The following is a 26,052-nucleotide window of genomic DNA, read 5'->3' on the forward strand; positions in this document are numbered from 1 at the left end:
TTGCTCTACCTGCTGTCCCCAGCCGATCCCGGGACAAACTCGGCGGCAGATGTCGCGAGCGCCAACTTGGCTCGGGAGTGGGTCCCCGCTCGCTTCCCAACGCTCGCCCCGACAACACAGTCAAAAGGCATCAGATCTCTATTATTTGCGCCCGGGGCGAGTTCGGCACCGCAGCTGCGGCCGGCCGGGCGGGCGGGCCCCCGCCCCGCCGCCTACCTTTGGTGTCGAAGGACCCTCGGGCGATAAATGCGAGACCCCCGGAAAAAAAAGAGAGAGAAAAAAAAACAACAGTTTCTTTCTCATTTCCCGTCTCGCTCGTCGGCATCTGCTGGAAAATGCAGCAGTGGCCCGGGGCCACGGGTGTCAAAGTGGCGGCCCGGTGGCCGAATCTGGCCCGCCGCATCAGTTTGTGCGGCCCGCAAAAATCAATCATGAGTGCCGACTTTCTGTATTAGTATCAAATTTAAATAAAGAGTATAGATGTATATTAAATTTCCTGATTTTCCCCCTTTTAAATGAATCATTGTCATTTTTTAATCATTTTTTTTCTGTTTTTTTAGTTCAAAAATCATTTTGTAAAATCTAAATATAAATATAAAAAAAGCTAAAATTAACATTGTTTTAGATCTGTAAAAAACTGAATATTCAGGCCTTTTGATCCAGTTAATTTAATCCATAATTATAAATTTTACTCATTTTTGTCTGTTTTTAGTTCAAAAATCTTGTAAAATCCAAAAATATTTTTTAAAAAAAAAGCTCAAATAAACATTGTTTTTTGGATATATGAAAAATTGAATATTCAGGGCTTTTACTCCAGTTCTTTTAATTAATTTATACAAAAAAAATCCAAATACTATATCTAAAATGGTCCAGCCGACATAAAATCAAGCTTTAACGGGTCTCTATTTTTTTCTCAATTTACTCAAATTTTCTTCTGCATAGTACTGTCTTACATTTCTGAAAATTTAAAAAAAAAAAAAAAACTTATACTTAAGCATTCTTTGGCTAGTGCGACTTATACACCGAAAAACTTTCAAGGGACACCACCACCATCTAAAAATCATCATCTCAACCTATGTCCTTCCTCAATACATTTTGTCAAAATCCAGTTATAAAAACATGTGATCAGGACATGGCTATTTCTTATTCTTGCAGAGGATGGGAGTGGCCTGAAGCCATGTTTTGGCTAATCTCACCCAGCTTCACTTGTTTGGAATTCACTGCTGCGTCCAATTTTGACAAAGACCAAGTGAAACATCCAAACAGCTGACTCACTCACTCACTCACTCACTCACTCACCCACCCACACACACTCACACATACACACGCTCTTTTATTTTAGTTTTTTTTTTGCTCAAACAAAACTCCCAACGCAACAAGATGACACACGATTTAAAATTCTGCTAACAAATACACACAATGTCAAACAGTAACGGCTGCAAAAAAAAAAAAAAAAAAAAAAACGAACAAACAAAAAACAACCCAAAAAACCCTAAAAAAGTAAACTAAATTTACGCTCGGGTCATTTATGTTCTAAATTATTATTTTTTTCTTTATCTTCAGAGTGAATTTTTAACTGGTACAATATATTTATTCTGGAAAATACTGTAATGAAACCCTTATTTTTTGCAGTTTAAGTGATATATTTTTGCTCTAAATAATCATTTCTGGCGTAAAAACAATTTTCTCTAAAATTATATAGTTTGTAGTGATTTTTTTTTTGAGGCAGTGTAGCTTTTAGCACAAAAAAAATTAGTATAGACCAGAACAAAATCATATTTTAAAAGAGCATATTTAACTATCGGAAATATGTTGCTATACCAAACCAGGCTAGTTTTTGGTGAAAATGTGATATTTTGCTACTGCTTTTAACACGCTAGTTTTTGTTGAAAATGTGATATTTTGCTACTGCATTTAATATACAAAATTCAATGGTAACTAAACTATAAAACTAAACCATTTTGGCCCCTAAAAACCTGCACTTTTGCATTTGAAAAGCGATTTTTTTAGAGGAAAACTTGAAGTTTAGACCTACCTTATCTTGAGAAGTTGGCCGCATGAGGGACACTCGGTCATACTGCCGTCGCATCAGTGCCCACAAAGCATCCAAGCGACCCTGAAGACCATTCAAATTCCTTATTTAAGTCGTCCAAAGCTCATTTTCATAAAAATCAGAGTCCAAAAAAAAGTTTACCTTAATGGGCGTGTACCACTTGTTGTCCCCGCGATGGTAGGCGGTGGCGGCGGGCCGAGCCTTGGGGCGCTTGATCATGGGCTCCTCGCTTTCCTCGGGCATGGAAACCACGGCGTTCTTGGCCATTTCCAGCCGAGCGCCTTCTTCCGTGGAACCCTTCTCGCCCCAGCGCACCTGTCGGAAAATAAGGTGTTCATTAAAGCATCCATTTGGATTTGTTGACTCGATTTTGTAGTTTTTTCTCGCATATAAGTCGCATCCGCGTATGAGCCCTACCCGTAAAATGGCCTTAAAATGGTTGAATTTGACGAATTTCCCTCGTATAAGCCGCACATGCTATTTCTGAGATACTTTATGAATTGATTGTTGGATTGCACATTCCAAAAGGATGTCAGGTGATCAGTACAACCAGGAAGTGGTCTGGTTTGTCATTCCTAAGTAAAACGGCGGCGTCCTGAGCAAGCAATGGCAGGCATAAGTAAGTTTTTTTCACATTTTTTGCAAAATAGGGTTTATATTTTCCCTTGTATTATTCATAGACGTCACAATACATTTTGTTTAGTGTTTTAAATGCTTATTGTTTCTTTATTTTGATATAAATGACTGTATTTGTCCTGTCAACTTGCAGTTTTGTGCATGTAAAGTCAAATTTGTGTACATACAAGCCATACCCTGTATATATATGAATAAATAGTTATCCAATACATGCATAAATACACATATATTAAGGTATAAAAAAATATGTATTTATATGTTAGTGCATGTATTTCAATGACAAAATATAGTATTTTGTGGAAAAATGATGTTTTCCAGGGAGACTTTACAAAGTAAACTAGCCAAATACACGCTATAAAAAGTCATGTACACGCTATAAAAAGTCATTTTTTGAGCTATGAATAAATAAATACATTATCTTTGTATACTCCTCAACTAAAAGTATTTTTGAGGCAAGTAGTACATTTTTTCTCATCTCTTATGTGACTGACTAATAGAATACCACAAGTTTTTTATGCACAAATCTTCTTAAGAACTGTCAATATTGTTGTAAGTCTTAAAAGACGGATCCCGTGAACAAGCCGAAGTAGGAGGACGATTCTTGGGGACGTCAAGGCTTATCAAGACGCCCCACTAAGAGGTATGAAAAGCAAGCGAGGATGCTGGGAAATCCCCGCCCGCCATGACTTACAGACTGTGGAGACGGATGGACGGACGGAGGAGGGAGGGGGGGATGTCCGACAGGTTGACAGCGGCCGTGGCGTGACGGCACGCCGACAGACGGACGGACGGACAAAGACGAGCCGGCGAGCGAGGACAGCCTGTCACGTCAGAGTTGTCAAAGCGCCGATTGACGGACGCAACGTATACGGAATTAAAAGGAACGTAAGCGCTTTTTTTCCCCGCCTTGACCTGATCGCTTGGGGTGAACACCAAGTCGCCAACGTGACTTTTTACGTATATTTGTTGTATTGACTGACCTCCATGCGTTTGATGCCGCCCGCTCCTCTCCCGCCGTAGTAGGACGCGTCCACCGTGGGCCACTTTTTCTTGCCCATCTCTTCGGGTTCCTGAAAAGCAAGATGGCGTCTTATAAATGTGGCATGACTACGTAAACCTTGAATTGGAAACTGAAATTAGACTCAAAAATGTCCTCTGAAATCCTTAACTTTGTGTCAAAGCTACATTTTAATACTATGTGTTTAATTGAAGACATATTTAATGAATGTACGGTAATTAAAGGATTTACATATATAGTGAACTTCTACTTACGAAATTTTCAAAAAAGAGTTCCGTAAAAAAAAAAAATTCGTATCTCAAAGCCATATTTTAATACTATAAGTTTAATTGAAGACCTATATTGAAACTAGTTTCAAAAGAGTTGGTAGTTTTGTGAGAATTGATTAGAGAATTTAAATACAAAGTACACCTCTACTTACGAAATTTTCAAGTTATGAAAAAAGTTCCGGAACAAATACATTTTGTAACTAAATGAAAGTAATAATACGACTTTAATGTCTTATTTTTAATGTCATAATTTCATGGCCAAATATGACTTTAATCTCCTAAATTTATGCTAATTTATGCAAAATAAAAATAAGCAACAAAATGACTATTTGACAATTTAAATCTTGTAATACTATTATCTATAATTTTACTTTTTTACATTTTTCTCCTGTCTTGATTTCATTTCATCTCTTTTTGAAACACTTTATCCTCACAAGGGTCGCGGGGGGTGCTGGAGCCTATCCCAGCTAATCCTGGACACCCTGAATTAGTGGCCAGCCAATCACAGGGCAAAATGACACTTACACCCATACCTAGGGACAATTTAGCTTACAGTTAGCCTAGCATGCATGTTTTTGGAATATGGGAGAAAACCAGAGTACCCGGAGAAAACCCACAAACATGCAAACTTCCCCACAGAAGGACATGACCTGGATTTGAACACGGGACCCAATTTCTAGTAGCCCCTTAAGTGAAAGCTTACTTTTTGTAAGCATTACTCACAGGTGGCGGCGGTCTTGCCGGGGGTAGCGGCGGTGGGGGGTCTTTGATGACCTGGATAAGAACAAAATCATAATTTAAAAAACAGCACGTGTCAGCAGAAGGTCTGTCAAGAGCTGATGTCCACTAAGGACGTGACGACGGCTCGACACTTGACAGGCCACTCGGTCAAAAAAAAAAAGAACAAGCCTCCTTGCGTCTACCGGCCAAGCGCCTTCATACTTTAGCTCCTCCCCCTCCCCGCCGACCATGATTAATGTTCTTGTGGAGCAACAAGAGCCCCCCCCCCCCCCCTCCCCCCATGTGAAAAACTAACAATCGACTTGGTGACGAGTCTTAAATTAATTGGACGAGGTTCAAAAGAGCCGAGTGAGTAGAAAAGTTCTTGTGATGTGATTCGTTGTCTTGGAGATTTAAAATGTTTTGGGTCTTTTTAATTTAAAACTTAAATCATGTGTCAAAGTGGTGGCCCGGGGGCCAAATCTGGCCCACTGCATCATTTTGTGTGGCCTGGGAAAGTCAATGAGTGCCGACTTTCTGTTTTAGGATCAAATTAAAATGTAGAGTATAGATGTATATTACATTTCCTGATTTTCCCCCTTTTAAATCAATAATTGTCATTTTTTAATCCATTTTTTCTGTTTTTAGTTCAAAAATAATTTTTGAAAATCTAAAAATACATTTAAAAAAGCTTAAATAAACATTGTTTTAGATCTATAAAAAACTGAATAGTCAGGCTATTTAATCGAGTTCATTTAATCCATAATTGTAATTTTTTAATCAATTTTTTTCTGTGTTTTTATTTAAAAAATAATTTTGTAATATCTAAAAATATATATATTTAGAAAAAAAAACTAAAATAAACATTGTGTTAGATCTTTAAAAAAACTGAATATTCAGACCTTTTAATCCAGTTCATTTTATCCATAATTGTATTTTTTTATGCATTTTTTGTTTTTAGTTCAAAAATAATTTCGTAAAATCTAAAAATATATTTAGAAAAAAGCTAAAATAAACATTGTTTTAGATCTATAAAAACTAAATATTCAGGGATTTTAATCCAGTTGTTTTAATACAATTATAAAACAAAAAATCTAAATATTAAAACTAAACGTGAAATCAAGTTGACGTTAAAGCGACCCACGAACCAACCCGAGTCTGACACCCTTGACTTAAATGCTCATGTTTAGGAACCTATTCCCCAATTTGAAAAAAACTCCCCTTGACTTGCTCAGAGACAAACTCTTATTCAGAAAATAACCCAAAACTTTAATCATCATTTCCACCGCTTCCCATTTTGAAGCATCTTTTTTGTCGGCAAGCATTTAAGAGCATTCATGGGCCATATAAATTCGTAGAAAACAAAGTATAGAGTCGAGCATCTGTTTTTTTCAAACGTGGTCATTAGCATAATGAGAGAAAGTCATCAATTAGGTTGAATTAATTCCCCTTTGACACGCTCGTCATCAAATCCGGCGACCTCTCCATACGCTGGCCGGAATGCTTCCCACCACCGCCGTACGCTGACCGGATTAGCTCCTCCCCAGTAATTACCAAAGCAGATTTTCCGGACATATTGCGGGATAAATAGAGGTGACTTTTTTTATTATTTATTTTTTATTTTTTACTTGCTGGACAGATGCAAAGCCGAATTAAAAGCTAACGGAACGATGAGACGCGCATTTTTTTTTTTATAGTTGGATGTTTATTTCCAATTGTATAATAAGGAATAGTCCAACGTCATTTTTAAAACTTTTTAGTTGGTGTTAAAGACCCTAAAATATATTTTAATAATTACATAAGAAATGTGTTGACTGAAAAATGATCAGAATTTCTTTCTGCAAATAATCAACAGCAAAAATTATAAATGTGAGTTAGGTAGACATTTTGGTAATCAGATTTGTGTGTATTAAAAATCTACAAGAATCCAAATGGCTGCTCTGCCAAAAAAGGACACATTTTGCTGTTAGCATTTGGTTTCTTGCAGGAATATCTATTTTTTTTTTAATTCACAATTAAAATTATTGGAGGAATACCAATAAGTATTTTAACAGCATAACATCTGCTTAAATGCCATAAACATGTACGATACAAAACCTAAGATTTCTAAATGAATTCTTATGTTTTAATATTTTTACTAACTTGCAAAACTGAACTACACCAAAAATTATTATTAAAAGAGTGACAAATAAAAACGATATTAGAGTAATACCTCAATTATTGTGGTTAATGTAGACTAGATATGGCCGAAAAAGTAGGGTCACCCTATTTAAAAAAATAAAACTTTTTACAGCGTGGATTTTCACATTTTTATGATTTTTTAAAATGTTTTTTAACTTAATTTTTTGGGTTCTAGTTCCAAGCGGAAGATAAGGGCATGGCCTCCGCTAATGTATTAAAAAACATGTTTAAAAAATGTATTAAAAAATAAATTAAAAAAAAAATATTACAAAAAGTATTAAAACGTATTAAAATTACCCCAGAAAAAAACACTATCTAGTGAAGCCGCAATAATCGAGGGATTACTGTACACTACTATTAAATACCCAGCCAAAACTGGATTATCACTGCAAAGGTATGCCAGATCACCAAAATTCAAAAACCGCCAATCAAACTGACTCCTCTCACCCCCTTTAAATGCAGACCAAGATCCATTCCCACAGTTTTACGAGTACCCCCGAACGATTCACCCTTCGATTCCGGCGCCGTTCGACATCTCATTCCCACCAACGAACGCCAAAACAAAAGAAAACCGTGCACCGTAGTCGGTCGTCGAGGCGGGATTTCTGGCCTGTACCCGACTCGACGACGGCGAGGGGTATAAAAAAAAGGAGTCTGTGTGTTTTTCAGGGGTTGGGGGGGGGTTTAAATATTAACAAGGCACACATGGCCCTCCTCTGGTGCGGCGTTCCCCGGGTGCGAGGCGACAGCAGCTCGCCGCACCAAGACAAACACGGCGGTGGCCAGACATGCTGCAGGGGGTTTACATTTTAATGCCTTTGTTGCCGCTCCAAAATATGCTTCCGTCTCATGCTGGACGGACGCCGTCCCCGCAGGTTTTCGCCAAAGCCAGGTGACGTCTATCCTTTCTGGTTAGAACGGAACGAGGGGGGGGGACGAATGGGAATTTTGCGTCGGAAAAAAATAAGCGGGGATGAGTAGAGGAGAGGGGGGCGCCATCTGTAACGGGCCCCCCTCCGGCCCCGTCCCTGGTAATCTGTTGTGGATTTTTGTAAAGTGGCTGCGAGTGTTTTCCAAAGGGCCTCGGGGTCCGGGGAGTTTATTCTAGCGCAGAGCAGAGTGCAATGTCGCTCTCTCCAAAAAGAACAATGGAGGAGAGAAACTGGCCAGTAAAGTGGCCATGGAAGGTCTACCAATAGGAGGGGAGTGGCCAATTGGGAGTTTAGCTGGGTTTCTATTGGCTATCGAGGTTTTCTAGTAGTTGTTTGGGGTCTGTTTTTGACAGTGACCAGCTTTTTTTTTGATAAATAGGCAGCAGAGTCTAAAATAATCTTAAAAATGAGATTATTTTTTTCCCTGATTAATTGGGAAATGCTGTTTTTGGAAGCCTTAAAAGTCTTACACTTTAATTCCATTCAATAACATTGAGATGACTAAACCAAATTGACCTTCCATGTCAAAATGGGTTGGACTTTAATTGCCATCAACAGGTTTTCATCAAGATAGACAAAATTATTTTCTTTAAATGGAATGATTTGATATTTTGGATTTACAAAGACAGGCATATTAACGTCCTTATGATATTGACCCTAATAATGTGCTTTTGATTCATAAAGTAACTCAGAAATAGCATTTGCAATCATTTTTTGTAAGATTTTCGCTTCAAAGTAACAAATCTGCACTCCCTATTATAAAACCATGAATATGAAAGGGAAAAATGTAAATCAGGGGGCGGCTTATACAAGAGAATTCGTAAAATTCAACAATTTTAAGGAAAATTTAAGGGACAAATGGAAAAATTCAACAATTTTAAGGTAATTTTAAGGGTGCGGCTTATACACAAGGGAGGCTTATATGCGAGTAAATACGATAATACTTGAAAAAATAATACAAATATTTGAAATACCCACATTTTTTACCCAATCTCAATCTTATCGAAACATAACATGTATTTTTTAACACAGATTATGTATTTGTGCACTTGAGGGTGACGTTTTAAATGTAATTATTCTAGTTTATAACAAAAATAAAGGCATATAATTCAATTCAATGATAGCCTCAGTAATTATGAACAAGTTAAAAGTGTGCTAAATTGAGCAAATTCACATGTTATTCTTAATTGGAATAAATTAATTGGAATCAAATATTTCCACAGCCTGTAAAACCCACTTGTTGCTTTCAACCTTATTAATTTCAAGACAAGGATTAACACGGCGACCCATCCACTCCAACCGATACGACGTCCAAAGTCAACATTTAGCCAGCTTACAATTTGTCTAAGGCGTTTGTCGTTTGCCAGCTACCCCAAATTTTTACTGGTCCGGCGATCCGATTGGCCGAGGCGCAAATGAAACACGCTAACTCACATCAAAGCGGCGCACGGGAAAAACAAAATGGCCTTCCTCGCCGGGAAACGGTGTTTAAAGAGACGGACGGGAGCCCCGTTTTGGAAGTGGGCCGGCTGGCGGCTAACGTCACCTAGCAACGGCACACAAAGAAGCTCAAGCGGGGGAAACGGCGAAAAAAAAGATGGCAGCCCCAACGCCGCCGGCGACAGATTGGCCGCAAGTTGAACAAAATCTTTTGTTTGAGCGTCACGCCGTTGGTTACCTGAGGGACGCTCACCGATTAATAATAAGCGCGGAGATTGCCGGGCGCTTTTTGTTGGATTTCGGACGCCGCTACGCCGACCTGTCGTTAGTTTGTTTGCTAATCCCGCCGGGTTCCAGTGTGTGACCAACAAAATAAATAAAAAATACTTCTACTGTTTGTGAAAAGTTTAGAGGAGCCTATTTTTCCCAACATTGATGAATTTTTAGTTAATTAACAGTCACATCTAACTACTAATAATCGCTTTAATCCTGCTAAAAACTCTCCACTAACATACAAACATAAATGATGCATCTTATAAACTATAATGCGGACATTTAGGTGGCATTTTTGTATAGAAAAAGTTAATATTGTGGCCTCCATGATCCAAAAATATGATGGCCGTGTGTGTGTGAATATCAGGTTAATACAGGGTGACCCAAAAAGATGCGTACCCATATTTTATTCTATAAAAAATCCATTTTTTAATGAATGTCTTTTCTGTTGCAGGACGTGAAAGGTGGACCTATGGATGATCGTTTTCAGCTATAGTTGCCCAAAAATCTCTTGGACAAATCAGCAGAAGATATTCTCCTTGGAGATCTATTTTGCGACAAAATCATACCAGAGTGTACAAAATAGAAATTTTCTCGCATCTTTTTGGGTGGCCCTGTATATGGATCGGCTAAAAGAGTTATAGTTAAAGTTCGAAACTCACCACAGTGCAGCAGAGAGGCCAGAACCACCACATAAAGGCCAAAGCCGCAAGAGCCAGAAGGACCAGGAACACAATGGCCACCACCAGACCGTTGGACTAAAAACACATTTTACATGGTTTTCAATCAAATCAACAAGTGATATACGATATGGTGTATGATGGTATAGGAATATATATTTCAGCAACACAATTATTTATTTATATATCTATCCATGTATTTATTTATTAACTCACTTATTAACTATGTATTTATGTCTAAAATGGCTTTTTCTGTGTCTGTATTCTCACCCTCTTGCTACTGTGACAACGAAATTTCCCAAATATGGGATTAATAGTTATCCAATCCAATGATGGTATCTTGTCTTAAAAAGGCTTCTCCTGAGTCTCAGAGTTAATTGCTGCCTAAGTATCGTATTTTCTAACATATTAGGTGCTTTCGCGTATAAGCCGTACCTTTAAAATGTCCTTAAAATGCTTGAATTTGACAATTTCTCTCATATAAGCCGCGCCTGATTCACAATTTTCACCTCCATATTCATGGTTTTAATAGGGAGTACAAATGTCTTACTTTGAAAGGGAAAATCTCAAGAAAAATAATCAAGCGTGGTATTTCTAAGATACTGTATAAATTGCTGGATTGCGAAAAGGTGTTGCCTGCATGTATACAAATTTTAAAAAGAAGTCATGTGACCAGTACAACAAGGAAGTGTATTCGTATCGGTCTAGTTTGTCATCCCTAGCTAAAATGGCGGCACCCTGAGTGAGCAATGGCAAGTACAAGTGAGTATTTTTCATATTTTATGCAAGATACGCTTATTTTTTTTGGTTTAATTTCACATTCATAGACGTCAAAATTGATTTTGTTTAGCGATTTATCAGATTATTTCTTCTCTATATTGAAATAAATGACAAAACTGGCTGTATTGTGTTATGGCGTTTCGTAAATGTGAAGTCTTAATTTATGCGCATATAAGCCTTACCCTCGATCCATTTTTTTGGAGCGACAAATACGGCCTATATGCAAAAAAATATGGTAATGTACATAAATAAAACTCACGCAAGTGGAGGCGGTGATGGTATGCGGGGTTGAGATGAAGGACTTGCCGTGGTTCAGGCTGATGAGAACGTCCATGGTCCTGGCAAAACAAAAAAAACATTCCAAAATGGATTCCAAAACTGCAAACACAACTGAATTTTATATGGATTAAACTACGTCACTGTCTCCAAAATAAACAAACACACATACGTCTTCTGTTAAAGTAAGATTAAACTAACACTAGAAGCTAACTAGCGAGCTGTCCTGCCTAAATTATTTTTGTAAAGGCTAGAAAAATGGACAAAAATGGATAAATTTGCAGTTCACTTAACAGTAACAGTGCAGCTGTTTATTTTACAATTAATTAGATTACTACTACTACCTAGTTCACTGAGTTAGAACATATATTATTATGAAAAGAACCAATAAATCAATGAATATTTTAATATTTGTTATGTATTTTCCATTATTTTCAGGATTTTTCATTGTATTTTTCCACATTTTTTTCAGTATTTTTTAATTGTATTTTCTTTACATTTTTCTATTATATTTTTCACTTTTTTTCTGGATTTTTTAATTGTATTTTCAAATTTTTGGGGATTTTTTACTGTATTTTTCACATTTTTTCTGGATTTTTTACTGTATTTTTCACATTTTTTCCTGGAGTTTTTTTACTGTATTTTTTACATGTTTTCATAGATTTTTTAAATTGTATTTTCATAATTTTTACCAGAAATATTGAGCAAGAGAAGCGCCATCAACAAGTTGAGCAAAAAAAAAAAGCGGGGCGGGGGTGAGTGGAGATGCCGCGCACTGCTTAAATATTTAGTGGGTAAATAAGGGGTAAGGTGCCAAGGCGGCGGAATATTTATGCGGGGCGTAATGGACACACGGTCTGCTCGCTCATCTGTTGGGATACACGGGAGGATTGGTCGCCTCGGGCCAAATCCAAAAGCAAAGAGACCTCTCCTTGTTAGTATTCAGAACGGCGGGTCGCTCGCTCGGTGGATGGACGACAACACGCCTTCCTTCTTTTCTTCTCAGAGGCCGTTTCTTTTTTTTTCTTCATTTTTTTTCTTTTTTGTCAGGCGGAGGATTTGAGGCGTTTCCGAGCCACGGCGAATTCTCATTAAGGCGGCGGTAATTGGACGGGGCGTTCTCGACATATGGAAATTGCGGTGCCGTTCATCATTAAGCTTTTAATTGTGGGACATTACGCCGTAGCCCCGCCCCCTTTCTCGTCTACCGACCCTACCGGTACGAGCTAAAGAAGTACTTGGCTTTGGTTAGTATCTAGCTGCAAAAAGATAGGCTGTAGGGAGTTAAAAAGTATTATAAAGTCATCATTAACAAAGTTTATATTAAGTGGAATTTATGTTAAAAATATAATATTGAACAGATCAGGTTAAAAGTTACAAAAATATATATTTACCATAATTTTTGGACTATAAGTCACAATTTGAGTACCTTGACTATGTATTATTCTTTCTTTCGGACCACCAATAACATGTTATGTATTTATTTATTTATTTTATTTTTAAAGAAATACAGGCATGTTCACAGATGCCTATTAGGCCTGTTTTCTATTTTACTATTGGTATTTTAACATCTGATTTTTTTTAAATGCACTCCTATAAATGCGACTTCTACATGTTTTCTTTGCCCATTCTGTTGTATTAATGTGGCTTGTCTGACTTGTAGTACCAAAAATACCATTAAAAAATATTTGTCAGTACATTATAAGTGGTCGGATACTAAATTATACAGTAATCCCTCGATTATCGCGATTAATGTAGACCAGACATAAACGAAAAACCACAAAGTAAGGTCAACTCTATTTAAAAGAAATATATATATATATTTATGAATACATAAATCCATCCAATATCACAGATTCAACTTTCAGTTTCACTATATTGTGGAATTTTTCCTGAGGCATATATTTTTTGTAGGTTCATAAAAATAGGAAAATTCACACTGAAACTCACAAGCATAAGCCCCTCCCCTTTTCTGTGCTTGCTACTAGAACTCAGCACTGAATTAAAACATAAATAACATAATTAAAGTTAATAAAAATGCGAAAATACACACAGTAACTAAATAAATTTAAAAAATGAATTAGAAAAAATATCTCTTGAAAGAAATCTGCAATGTAGTGAAACCGCGATATTTGAGGGATTACTGTGGCAACAAGCAAATCACATCTAGTCACTATTTTTTTTTCACTACCAACTTCTCTTTCTAACCATTAAAAAGATATATATAGCAAGTATAAAATGTGTCGACCCTTTTGCTTTGACTAAGCTCTCCTTTTATGTTAAAAGAAGCGAAAGAGCGACCATGATTTTGTAGCTTGCTAAGCAAACGGCGGCGACGCTCCACTTTTGAGCCGACAGCAGAAGCTCATTTGGCCAATTGAAGCTGAATGGGTGATAATAGCGTTGGGGTTATTAATCAGACAGGAGGGCTCCCATGCCAGAAGCCCTGATGAACAGACCCACCAACACACAGCCCCCCAACACACAGCCCCCCAACACACAGCCGACCCCAACCCCGACAAATCCCAGCTCCTCCTGACACAGCTGGAGGCGAGCGTCATCAGTCACCTTTTGTTTTTGGGAAGTGGGGGGGGGGGGGGGGGTTACCTTTCGGAAATGAAATACGTGGTGGATGAAATCCAAAAGCAATCATTTGTAATATGTGAAAATGGTGGCTAATTACAAGCGTGTCATTATTTGGGTAGTACAAGACCACCTGTGGGGGTAAAACTCATCTGACATTTGACATTGCGATTAAAGGATTTTTCTGTTTTGGTGAGCTTTAAAACAAAGTGGAATTATGTTTTTATGAAAATTGGTGTCACTTTTGAATGCAGTGGTACCCCGAGAATACTCAATAATTTGAGATACGGGTACAAGTTTGAGCAAATATTTGTCTTGAGATACAAGACAAATTGTGATTTACGAGCACTGGGCGGAGCCAAATACGGCCAACAATATCAAAATTTCAACAAAAAAATAAAAGTTTAGTGTAAGGTTAAAATAAACTTATTTTTGAGTGTCTGTATCGTAATCCAAGTTCATTTAAATTCATTTATGTTATGTTACAAGCGCGTTGCCATGCAAAAAGTCTAAACTTAAACACATTTTAGTACTATTAAACCACTAGTTATTTGTTACTTTGTTAATAGATGGCGAATTAAAGTAAATAAAATGTTTTTTCAATCCAATATCCTGTTTTGGGTCTTTTTTCAGAGGGTTGGAACCAAAAATTAGTTTTCAGTTCATTTCTATGGGAAACGTTGATTTGAGTTACAAGTATTTCGACATATGAGCTCAGTCCCGGAATGAATTAAGCTCGTATCTCGAGGTACCACTGTAAATTTTATCATTTTTGAAATAGAGTTCATTATGTCCACTCCTTGGATTGAAGAAAGCTTATTTTCAGGTTCTTTCTGACTTTTTTGGTGTTTAATTCGATCATAATGGAGTTTTTTTGTCAATTTTTGCCATTACAAATCCGCCTCCAAGTTGAACAATACACTCTATTGAAACCTTTTTTATCTGTCAATAATTGAAAGTGTCACAGCTGTTGCCGCTCTCTTCGGTTACGACGGCGGCCGGTCTCGAGCGATTCCTTCACGAACGGCAAACCGGACGGACGCCACGCCACGACGCTACGCGGCACGGAAGATGCTAAGCGTCGGCGGTGGCGTGCCCCCGCGAGGGTTTGGTCACGCGCTAATGGCTTTCAAAGTTTCCCGTGAAGACGGGAAAATGGAGGAGGAGGCTGAATAATTGACGGCGGAGCATATGCGCCGGCCTTCGCCAGCCTTCGCCAGCCGTCGCCAGCCGTCGGCAGGCGTCACTCTGCCGAGACTTGTGCTGACAGCTGGGAGAACTTCCAGAATGTTCCGGAATGACGGACGTGCGCTTTGGACTCCTGACAGATGGCACGGAATTCACAAGTAGATCACGCGCACCACGCTTTCACTGCCTTAGTTTCAAACGGTAAAAAAAAAAAAAAGGAGAAAAAAAATGACTTGGTTTGCAATGTGGAACGGTGGACCAAGTGGTTAGGGCGTTCGCCTCGCAACTCTCGGGTCCTGGGTTCGAGTCCAGGTCGGTCTACCTGTGTGAAGTTTGCATGTTTGCCTGTGTGGGTTTTCTCCAGGTACTCTGGTTTCTTCCCACATTTCAAAAACATGCATGCTAAGCTTGTTGTACGCTAAATTATCATTAGCTACGAGTGATTGGTTGTGATTGGCCGTTCACTGATTTAGGGTGTCCCGCGCCACTAGCCCAAAGTCAGCTGAGGTAGGCTCCAGCCCCCCACACGACCCTAATGAAGATTAAGCAGTTCAGAAAATTAGATTTTAAAGAGGGAAAATTTGGGAATATAATATCATCTATAATCGTCATTCAAATTTCAGACTCAGGTTTTTTATAGATCGAAAATAATGTCGATTTTAGCTTTTTTTAAATATATTTTTAGATTTGACAAAATGAATTTTGAACTAAAAACTGAAAAAAATGATTAAAAATACAATTATTGGTTTAAAAGGGGGGAAAAAAATCTGTAAATACAATATACATCTATATTCTTCATTTTTATTTGACCTAAAACACAAAGTCGGCACTCATTATTTACTTTTCCGGGCCACACAAAATGATGCAGCGGGCCAGATTTGGCCCCCGGACCGCCACTTTGACACCTGTGCCTTAAAGTAAGAATTTGTATCCAAAACATTAATATAATTTAAAAGTTACAATAACACCTTTAAATATATGCCATTTAGCTCCATAAAATAACAAAATTTGGGTTCGCATAGTTATTTGTAAGCCAATAAAGTTGAGACTATCCAGAAGAAAACTTGAAGCTAACCAGTCCTACATTGAAAACAAAGGAACTCCGTCACGAAGAGTAGAAATGTCTTCACGTGGCAGATGGTGGCATCTGCCCCAGCCATACCAGCAGTCTTATTAATTGATGAGCTTTAGCATTAGCATGTCATCCGCTAGGTGTCAACACAGACCCCCATGTTATCTCAAACCGTCCTCCCCCATGGAGAAAAACACCGAGCCGGGACAGTAAAGGGATGGGGGGGCCCCTCCCGGGATGGGGGGGCCCCTCCCCACGGGTTCCCCGGTTCCCCCCTTAACGGGGAAGTCTCCGCCCCTGACGAGACCTCCAAAAGTGACGGCGGGACGAGAGGACGTCCCCCGGAACGGCGAGGGTGAAAAAAGACGGGAGAAAAATGCCATGTTCTGTCATTTACGGGCACCGGTGGCGCCTGGGCCGACAGATGGGCGGCGGCGAGAGCGGGAGGAGCGGCGGGACCATCTCGCTGGCGGGATTGTCAAGGCGGTGAATAATTTAGACCGGGAAAAAAAAATGGGGAAAGGCTGGCATCTGGCATACACAACATTCAAAAAAATGGAATAACTTGCGTAGTAGTTAGCTTAGCTGTATTGTTATTCAATGACAAACCTGTCAGAAATGTGTGTGTGGAACTTTTGGGTTATATTATTGTAGTTAGCATCTGTGGCGCTAATATGCTAGGTTAAGTTGCTAAGATAAGTGTTGAGTTGTCACATGACAAAATCAGTTTTGATAACGTAGCATGCTCACTGTTGCCAACAGTCTTTCTATTGTACTTCCATGTTTTTTTTTTACATAATAGAGCATTTTTGTGTGACTAAGTGGTTACATGGCAGTATAAAATAAAGAAATATTGGCAAAAATGACGGGCAGATCTAAAATTGGATTTTCACATTTTTAAAATCATTTATTTCCAAAATATTATTTAAAAGACATTTTTTAAAAGCACATTAAATGACATGACTAACTATAACTAAATTAATTAAGCGTTTTTCATATATCTATACCTATACCTATACCTCTACCTAGACCTAGATCTATATCTATATGTCTATATCTATATGTCTATATCTATATGTTTATATCTATATGTCTATATCTATATGCCTATCTCTATATGTCTATCTCTATATGTCTATATCTATATGTCTATATCTACATTTATGGGTCTATATCTATAACTTTATCTATATCTATATATATATATGTCTGTATCTATGTCTATATCTATGTCTGTCTATGTCTATATATATATAAATTAATGATGAAATTTTGCCTTTTTCATATGCACATGTATATATATGAAAAACTCAATATTTCATCATTAATTTAGTTAGTCATGTAATTGAATGTGCTTGTTAAAAAATGTCATTTGAACAATATTTCTGAAGTCAATGATTTAAAAAATGTGGAAAAAATATATATATACATATAAATATTTATTTATTTTTAATAATAGTAATACCATGAATAGAAACAAATGCATTGGGCCAAACCCAGCTGACTTCACTGCCAAAATATGTCCAAACCACGTCATTATACTTAAAAAAAAAAAAATATATATATATAAAAGGTTGTTTTGATCGCATGTTTGTATCAAAGTCCATGTCACTAAAGCTTTTCCAATTCAAATTGTTTGTTATTGTGTCCTAAGCGCATCCAAAAATATATGCCTGCAATAAATCCCATTTATCCAATCATTTTTCTCTGAATCAGATGGCTTTAAAAAATAAAGGAATAATAAATCATAGGATTACTGCATATGTACTGTAAGTATAAAAAAGTAGAAGGGATAATCCTGCATTCCTGCTCACAATCCTACGCGTTTGATTGGATTGCAGTCAACGCGCGTATTGTCTTCGGGGGATTAGAGAAAAAAAACGTGCCACCTCTCAAGTCTACTAAGTCATCTTTTCTTCTTTATAGATATCATCTAAAGAGAGTCATGAAATGCTTTATTCTAATAAAGTATTCACTACTTGGTTTTCAAATAAACTAATTTAGTCTTGACCAAGAAATAAAAATATGTATGTGTAATAGTATGTTCAAAAAGATCTGGTTTTGCAATTTATCATTCTATTTTATCATTATTGTTATTATTACCACGAGCACTGGGCGGAGCATTGCATTTTTTCAGTGTCTTTCCCCATTAGTCAGTGCGAATGGCAGAGCTATTGCTAATACAAGAGGAGTATATACTACTTCTCGGTGGCAAGTGGTGGTGCTTTATCCTATTTTGAGGACATTTGTGTGCATCGTTTTCAGAATGTTTTTAAAGGGAAGACAAAAGCAAACAACCCTCGACAGGTTGCATTTGAAAGTCAGGGTGGAGGCGGGGCCAATAGAGCCAAGAAAGGTATCAAAATGTCGAACAAAACTAGAATTAAGTTTAGTTTAAGGTTAGATTAAATTTAGTTTTGAGTGTCTGAATCGTAATCCAAGTTCATTTAAATTTGTTTGCGATGTTACGAGCGCGTTGCCGTGCAAAAAGTCTCCCCTTCGCAAAATATGTCTAATTTTAGTACTATTAAACACAATTTATTACTGTTATATCACTAGTTATTTGTTACTTTGTTAATAGATGACAAATTAGAACAAATCAAAATGTTTTTCCTATCCAATATCCTGTTTTTTTGGCTTTTTTTCAGAGAGTTGGAACTAATTAATTTGTTTTTAGTTCATTTCTATGGCAAACATTCATTTGAGTTACGAGTAAATTGACATATGAGCTCAGTCCTGGAACGAATTAAGCTCATATCTTGAGGTACCATTGTAGTACATTAGAGATCGAGGTCATGGCCCCCCCATCCAACATTCCCTGAGCTAAATATGAAAATAGACGCTCACAAATTGTCCATAAGGACGATAGAAATATGGCGTACTTACTGTCCCACTTCGTAGAGTTTGGGCGCCGGACACAACAGGTAGTCATTCCGCACAGTGCTTGGCTTGTGATCTACACAAAAAGAAAATACCAAGTATTCAATATCTATGTTATTGGATCAAATCATTCAGACCAAGTTAAAAGCCCTCCATTTTGTATGTTTGTGTATACACGTGTCGCAGTAACGCCGGTTGGCCACCGGGGTCATCGGTCTGGCCTTGGCGAATGTTGGGTTGACAGACAAGAAGACGCTGGCATCTGTTTGGCATATGCGGTGCGTGTTCCAGAGCCTTTTGAGACGCCGTCCATAATTAAAAAACGTGGCCCTCGCCGTTGAAAGGTCGCCACAAACACGTGCGGGGGAGTAAAAAAAAAAAAAAAAAACATTTAAAAAGTGAGGGACTGGGGGGGGGGCTTCCCCCGAGTGGGCGATAGAACTGAGAAAGGACATCTGCTCGTGACAAGTTGAATCTTCAACATTCAAAAAAAAAAAGGAAAAACGGAGAAAATATGCTGCACAACTATTTCAGTCAGGAGTCAGAAAATAACTGGTTTTGGCAGGCAAAACTGCACACAGACAAACACTGTGAAAACAGACTGCAAGACCAAAATAAGAGGCACGCCGACCCATGTATTGTACTTTGATAATACTTTTTTTTTAGGTATATGTCATGGTCAAAACTTTGAATTTTTGGCTGAAACTTACTGAAAGTTTGCTGGTCAACAATGAAGCTGCAGACGACGTTCTCGGCGCTGCGGCCCAAAGCGAAGCCGTTACCGCGTAGCACGATGTCGAAGGACTCTAGGGAGGAAATATTTGGGTCAAAAGGTGGCTGTGGTTGCAGGGTAACACACTAAAAAACACGGGTAAACAATTACAGAGTTCCAGCTTGCATGCGATTGTTGATAACATTTCATTAAGCGCCAAACGCTGATGAATTCCAGTGTATTGACGAAAGCTGGATTTTACTGGAAGTAAACCCGTGTCCTCATGGCTCCAACTCCGGCTCGCCCATAGCCTTAGCCAGTTGTTCCCCCTTTTTAATGATTGTAATATCTTTTATTAAGCAATAATTTAATACTGGGCACATATTTACTCCCTAAAGGCGACCTTAACAGTATAAAATTATCTCCAAAGTGCCCAATAAGTATGTATAAAATTCAAGATTCGGTAGATATCGTAGTGTCCGGGTACATTGCTTGCTGACGTGCTATATTTATATAGTGAAAAGGCGGACAGGTAAAAATACTTAAGGAATCCAGATTAGAGCTGAAATGGGTAAAACCAGATCATTTTTATAAAAAAAGTACTTTCAAAAATTCCATACAAAATCTGTTATAGAGCATACATCACGTGTCAAAGTGGTGGCCCGGGGGCCAAATCTGGCCCGCCGCATTATTTTGTGTGGCCTGGAAAAGTCAATTATGAGTGGCGACTTTCTGTTTTAGGATCAAATTCAAATGAAGAGTATAGATGTATATTATATTTCCTGGTTTTCCCCCTTTTAAATCAATAATTGTCATTTTTTAATCCATTTTTCTGTGTTTTTAGTTCAAAAATAATTGTGTAAAATCTAAAAATATATTTAAAAAAAAAGCTAAAATATACAGTTTTAGATCTATAAAAAAACTGAATATTCAGGGCTTTTAATCCAGTTCTTTTGATGCATTGATAGAAAAATATTTAAAGATTATATCTAAAATGGTCCACATGAAATCAAGTTGACGTTAAAGCGGCCCGCCAACCAACCCGAGTCTGACACCCCAAAAGTTTGACAAAAAAATTGCTAAAAGTTGGCTCACCATTGACACAGATGCTGGAAGGTTCCACACTCAATATTTCCGTGCAGGACTTCTTCAATATCTGCAAAAAAATGGACGCCAGTGAACACCCGAACATCACATTGGCGGCTGTGCCATCGATTGTGTCGGCTTGGGAAAACAGATTAAGGCGCAACACCTGAGAAACGTCTACGCCCTGACGAAGGTGGGGGGGTCGCCGCCGTCTTTTATGGGGAAATTATGCGAGGCTATTACATCCGCCGCTTGTATTAAAAAAAAAAGAAAAAAGCCGTGGAAGTTCCATTTACATATAAAGAGGCTTTGCCAGAGTCCGACTGTCCCCGTTGGATAAATCAACAAAGGACAAAGTATGCAAATGGCACGTGGTTAAAAGGAAGCATATTAAAGTGGCGGCGGCGCTCGGACCTTTCGCCGCAAGTTGGGTGGGTGGGTGGGTGGGTGGGTGGGGGCAGCTTCCGGCCGAGTATTGACTGCCGGGTGTGGGAAATAAATGTGACAGCGGAATAGGGGCGGCTACAGGAAAAAGGAAGTACGCCGTTTATCCCGGGTAATGACTTTCTCGGCGGGGCAGAGATAAAGACAAAAGATGTCCGGCTCGTTTGCCGTCACCAAAACCGGAACTAACGTATTTTCTCGCGTATAAGCCGTATTTGTAACTAAAAAAATGAGGACTGAATGAAGAGTACAGCTTATATGCTACAATATTATTGTCCAGTTGAAATCGGCAAAGTCACAAACTATTTGTTGGTTATTTTCAGTTTTGCAGTAAGAAAACAACCATTACTGGATGCATTAAATATTTATGTATTAGCCTAATAATGTGCTTTTGATTCTTAAAGTATCTCAGAAATAGCACGTGCGATGATTTTTATTAAGATATTGACTTAAAAATAACATTTGTATTACCCTATAAAAACCATGAATATGGAGGTGAATATTGTGAATCAGGGGGCGGCTTATACGAGAGAAATTGTAAAATTCAACCATTTTAAGGCAATTTTAAGGGTGCGGCACCTATATTTTCAGCATGTTTTATAATACTAGCATATTTATATTGACGATATTGAAAAAAAACATTCTAAATGTCAAAAATAGCTCATTTTATGGGATTTTTTAAAGTGTTTTTCTTCCCCGAAATCGCCCTTTTATAAGATTATAAATTTGGACCGGCTCTATCTAAGTTGGGGGACAAAATGCATTTAAATATAATACTTTTTCCCTTTACTTTATAAATTTCTGGCCAAGTTTCAACATCAAGTGACGGACAAAAAATATGCATAAGCGGGAAATCCCTACAAATAATGTATCTCTCACACATACAAAAACACACAAAAAAAACACTAACGAAATACAATCACACACGCACGAGGAGTGTATGTGGGTATTTGACGGCTGACTCGAGGATCTCCCATTAGCGCTGTGGGTGAAGTTGGGCACAGGAAATGAGCTGTTTCCGACTTTTAAATAAAAGACGGAGACTGAGAGAAAGACAGAAGGAGGACGAGGCCCACTTACAGAGTTGATGATGCCTCTTAGCGCATGGAAGCCATCTTTGACAGGAAACACCTGGTCCTTGGAGTCGGCAATGTCCACGAGCTGCAAAAGGAGAAGAAGACGTGAGGACGGACGGCGTCTCAGCCTTCGTTTCGGAGACAGCGAGCGAGTGGACGGACGGACGGGCGACGCGGCAGATGGCCCAAGTGTGGCGCAAAGGGAGACTAAATGTTGCCTTTGTTTGGGACTTCGCAGGCACGGGATGCTTACACGCGGTCGCCATGGTTACGGAGAGGGGACAAGACGCCATTTGACGTTGGCCAAAAAAGACTTTCTCGCTTTTGAATCTCGTGCGAGTGAATCTATTGGCCATCTATGCCATTGGCGTCCAATCAAATACTGACTAAGTTTATAGTGAGATAGCAACTATAAGGTCGGTTTGGTAAGTATTTATGGACCAGTTGGCAGTGAAAAGTTTGCTAGTGTCCCTGAAGGCAACGCCTGACAAACGAGTGAGGGAAAGCGCCATCTCCCTCGATGGGACGCGACCCGAAGCCAACGCTTAATGACATCACGTGACATCCTGTAATTTCAGCCTATTTGGACCAGGGTGGGGTGCGAGAAAATGGGTCAGGAGAGCTACTGGAGCGGGAAGGGAACAAACCGCCCCGAGGCCGACATAACGAACCGAACACGGGCTTATTGGGTCAAGAAGTCGGCCCGCTGTGTCGTTGGTGTGTCGAGTAGATGTTAGGCTAGCATGGCTATTGTGTTTTGTATGGTATGTTAGCATTCGGCTAAGCGTGGACTCACCTGCTGCTCATCAAAGTCTTTGATTCCCACGCAATAGACACGAGCGCCGTACTTTCTTGCTTCTTCAGCCTGCAAAAAAAAAAAAAAAAAAAAAAGGAATCCTTTAAATCAAGGGTGGGGCGGACCATTTTAGATTTAATATCTAGATTTTTTTATATAATTGGATTAAAAGAATTGGATTAATAGCCCTGAATATTCAGTTTTTTATAGATCTAAAATAATGTTTATTTTAGCTTTTTTTAAATATATTTTTAGATTTTACAAAATTATTTTTGAACTAAAAACAGAAAAAAATTAGTAAAAATGACACGGATTGATTTAAAAGGGGGAAATCAGGAAATGTAATATACATCTATACTCTTCATTTGAATTTGATCCTAACACAGAAAGTCGGCACTCATTGTTTACTTTCCCGGACCACACAAAGTGATGCGGCGGGCCAGATTTGGCCCCCGGGCCGCCACTTTGACACATTAAAAAAAGAGAACAGTGAGGTTGGGAAAGAACTAGCTAGCTGGCTACCTGTTTGACGGTGAGCTCATGAACATAAACATCCAGCTTGCCATCCGTCAACCCGAGGATGATGCTGGACGATTTGACACTCTGCTTTTGAATCTGCTCTGTGGCCTATGGGGTCAAAAGTCAAAGGTCATGATCATTTCCCATGGCATTGACAGCACTTCATTTGCAAGATCTGTGGAGGAAATTCCATGCTAACCTCTCGGAGACCCTCGTGCATGTACGTCTCGCCGGCTGGAGAGACGGCGCGGAGTTTATCCAGGCCTTGTTCGATCTCGTACCTGCACACAAAACATGTTGATAGGATGAAGGTTTTGCTAGGAAATGCTAGCGAGGCTAACGGCTAACTCACCGATCTCCGGTCAGCGGGAGCAGGACGGACGCTTGAGCCGAGAAGACGATGAAGGAAACTCGCATTCTGGGACTGAAAAGGGAAGAAAAGACAACAATGAGTGAATTTAGTTCAGTTGAAGATTTTCTGCTATTTTGGGGCCATAAAAAGTGAATTTTTTCAAGGCAAAAATGACATTTTGGCAATATTTTTTGCAAGTTTCTCTCTGTATTTATGATTTTAAGGTTAAAATATGTTAATAAAAAAGACTTGGTATGACCAAAGATCATTTTTGGGCAGAAAAAAAATATATATGTCAATAATTATATTGATTATCATTATTTTTACTTGACTGTTTGATTGCTAAGCTAATTGGCTAAAGCATCATTATAATCATTATTACCCAAAGTATATTCAAAAGACAAGTAGAATTTGTCTACTTTTGTTACAATCACTTTAGTCTTATTATAACAAGCCCCTCCCACAAAAAGTACATTGTATACAAACCACATAGTATTTACAACCTGGCAACCTCAGAACACTCATATCGAATATTGTTAGCATTGCTGTTAGCCACAATTTAGCTCATCTGAACCCGATAGGCTTTCCACACAAGACTATATTTAGCATTTTTTTTTGTTTTTTTGGTTTCATAAGCAGCTTGTTTAGGCCTGAAGGAAGTCACAGCTAACATGTTGTCGCAATGAGTCACGTCCTCTAGTGCAAAAATATGTACACAAATATGTACCTGACACTTTGACGCTTCGCCGGACAACGCCGTCGCGTCGAATGGGATGACTAAATGTTAAAAGTCCGTCACGTGTGGGAATTCTTGATCATTTTTTTTTAAAAAGGACATTCGCACGGCGTGTTCTTGTTGGAAACAGGATTTTAGTCTTTGCCAAATTGAGAGGACGTAGCTAAAGTTATTCCGACACCTGTCCCGAATTCAGGAATGTTAAAAAATATATTTAAAAAAAGAGGACATTGATTTTAATCCCCGATAAAAACACTTGAAAATATCCATGGCGTTGTTAGTAGTTGAAAGTTTTTTTTTTTTTTAGAAAAAGCAGGCACATTTTGCATTTTGAAACAATGTTTCATATATTTTTGGATTGTTTTTGCTTCAGTGTACAACTAAAAAATTATATTTTATGATAGGCAAACCAAATATTTGATTTTAGTGTCCAATAAGTGCCAACTTGAATCTTAAAAATGTCTTTCTTCAAATTAAAAGGGTTAAATTTACCAAGTACACAGTAGTGTAGCGTAGTGAGGAATTAAATGGTGTTACCGTATTAACTCGCATATAAGCCGCACCTGCGTATAAGCCGTACCCTTAAAATTGCCTTAAAATGGTTGAATTTGACAATTTCTCTCGTATAAGCCGCCCCCTGATTCACAATTTTTGCCTTCATGTTATTTTTGAAGAGAATATCTTGAGAAAAATCAACGCACGTGGTATTTCTGAGATACTGTATGAATCAAAACCACATTATTAGGCTCAATATCATAAGGAATTCAACCAATAATGTTGTTTTTGTTACTGAGAAAACTGAAAATAACCAACAAATAGTTCATTTTACATTTAAAGAGAATAACTTAAGAAAAATCAATGCGCGTGGTATTTCTGATATACTGTATGAATCAAAACCACATTATTAGGCTCAATACCATAAGGAATTTGTCCAGTAATGGTTGTTTTCTTACTGCAAAACTGAAAATAACCAACAAATAGTTCATGTTACTTTTTAAGAGAATATCATAAGAAAAATCAACACAAATGGTATTTCTGGGATACTACTGTATGAATCAAAACCACATTATTAAGCTCAATATCATAAGGAATACATCCAGTAATGGTTGTTTTGTTACTGCAAAACAGAAAATAACCAACAAATAGTTCTTGTTACTTTTGAAGAGAATATCTTAAGAAAAACGTGGTATTTCTGATACTACTTTATGAATCGAAAGGAGTCTGCTGGATTGTTTTGTTCATGTCAAGCCTAATTTATGCGCATATAAGCCGTACCCTCGATTCCGTCATTTTTTTAGCGACAAATACGGCACATATGCGAGAAAATAAGTTAATAGTCGTATTGGCGAT

The 26,052-nt window shown here is 38.2% G+C and overlaps 1 protein-coding gene across 1 annotated transcript in view; it reads right to left on the reverse strand.

The window, feature by feature from the left end:
* Positions 1-26,052, reverse strand: part of antxr2a (ANTXR cell adhesion molecule 2a) — a 48,258-nt gene that overhangs the window by 17,589 nt on the left and 4,617 nt on the right. The window contains exons 3-16 of the mRNA XM_077715759.1: positions 23,967-24,038; positions 23,814-23,895; positions 23,618-23,722; positions 23,096-23,164; positions 22,304-22,384; positions 20,789-20,849; positions 19,692-19,787; positions 18,988-19,057; positions 11,242-11,320; positions 10,185-10,280; positions 4,700-4,750; positions 3,670-3,759; positions 2,195-2,368; positions 2,036-2,116 (exon numbers count right to left, since the gene is read on the reverse strand). Coding sequence (XP_077571885.1) covers positions 2,036-2,116; positions 2,195-2,368; positions 3,670-3,759; positions 4,700-4,750; positions 10,185-10,280; positions 11,242-11,320; positions 18,988-19,057; positions 19,692-19,787; positions 20,789-20,849; positions 22,304-22,384; positions 23,096-23,164; positions 23,618-23,722; positions 23,814-23,895; positions 23,967-24,038 — 1,207 coding nt within the window. The remainder of the gene's footprint in view (positions 1-2,035; positions 2,117-2,194; positions 2,369-3,669; positions 3,760-4,699; positions 4,751-10,184; positions 10,281-11,241; positions 11,321-18,987; positions 19,058-19,691; positions 19,788-20,788; positions 20,850-22,303; positions 22,385-23,095; positions 23,165-23,617; positions 23,723-23,813; positions 23,896-23,966; positions 24,039-26,052) is intronic.

The sequence above is a fragment of the Stigmatopora nigra genome, chromosome 4 (genome assembly GCF_051989575.1).
Source record: "Stigmatopora nigra isolate UIUO_SnigA chromosome 4, RoL_Snig_1.1, whole genome shotgun sequence".
Classification (NCBI taxonomy): domain Eukaryota; kingdom Metazoa; phylum Chordata; class Actinopteri; order Syngnathiformes; family Syngnathidae; genus Stigmatopora; species Stigmatopora nigra.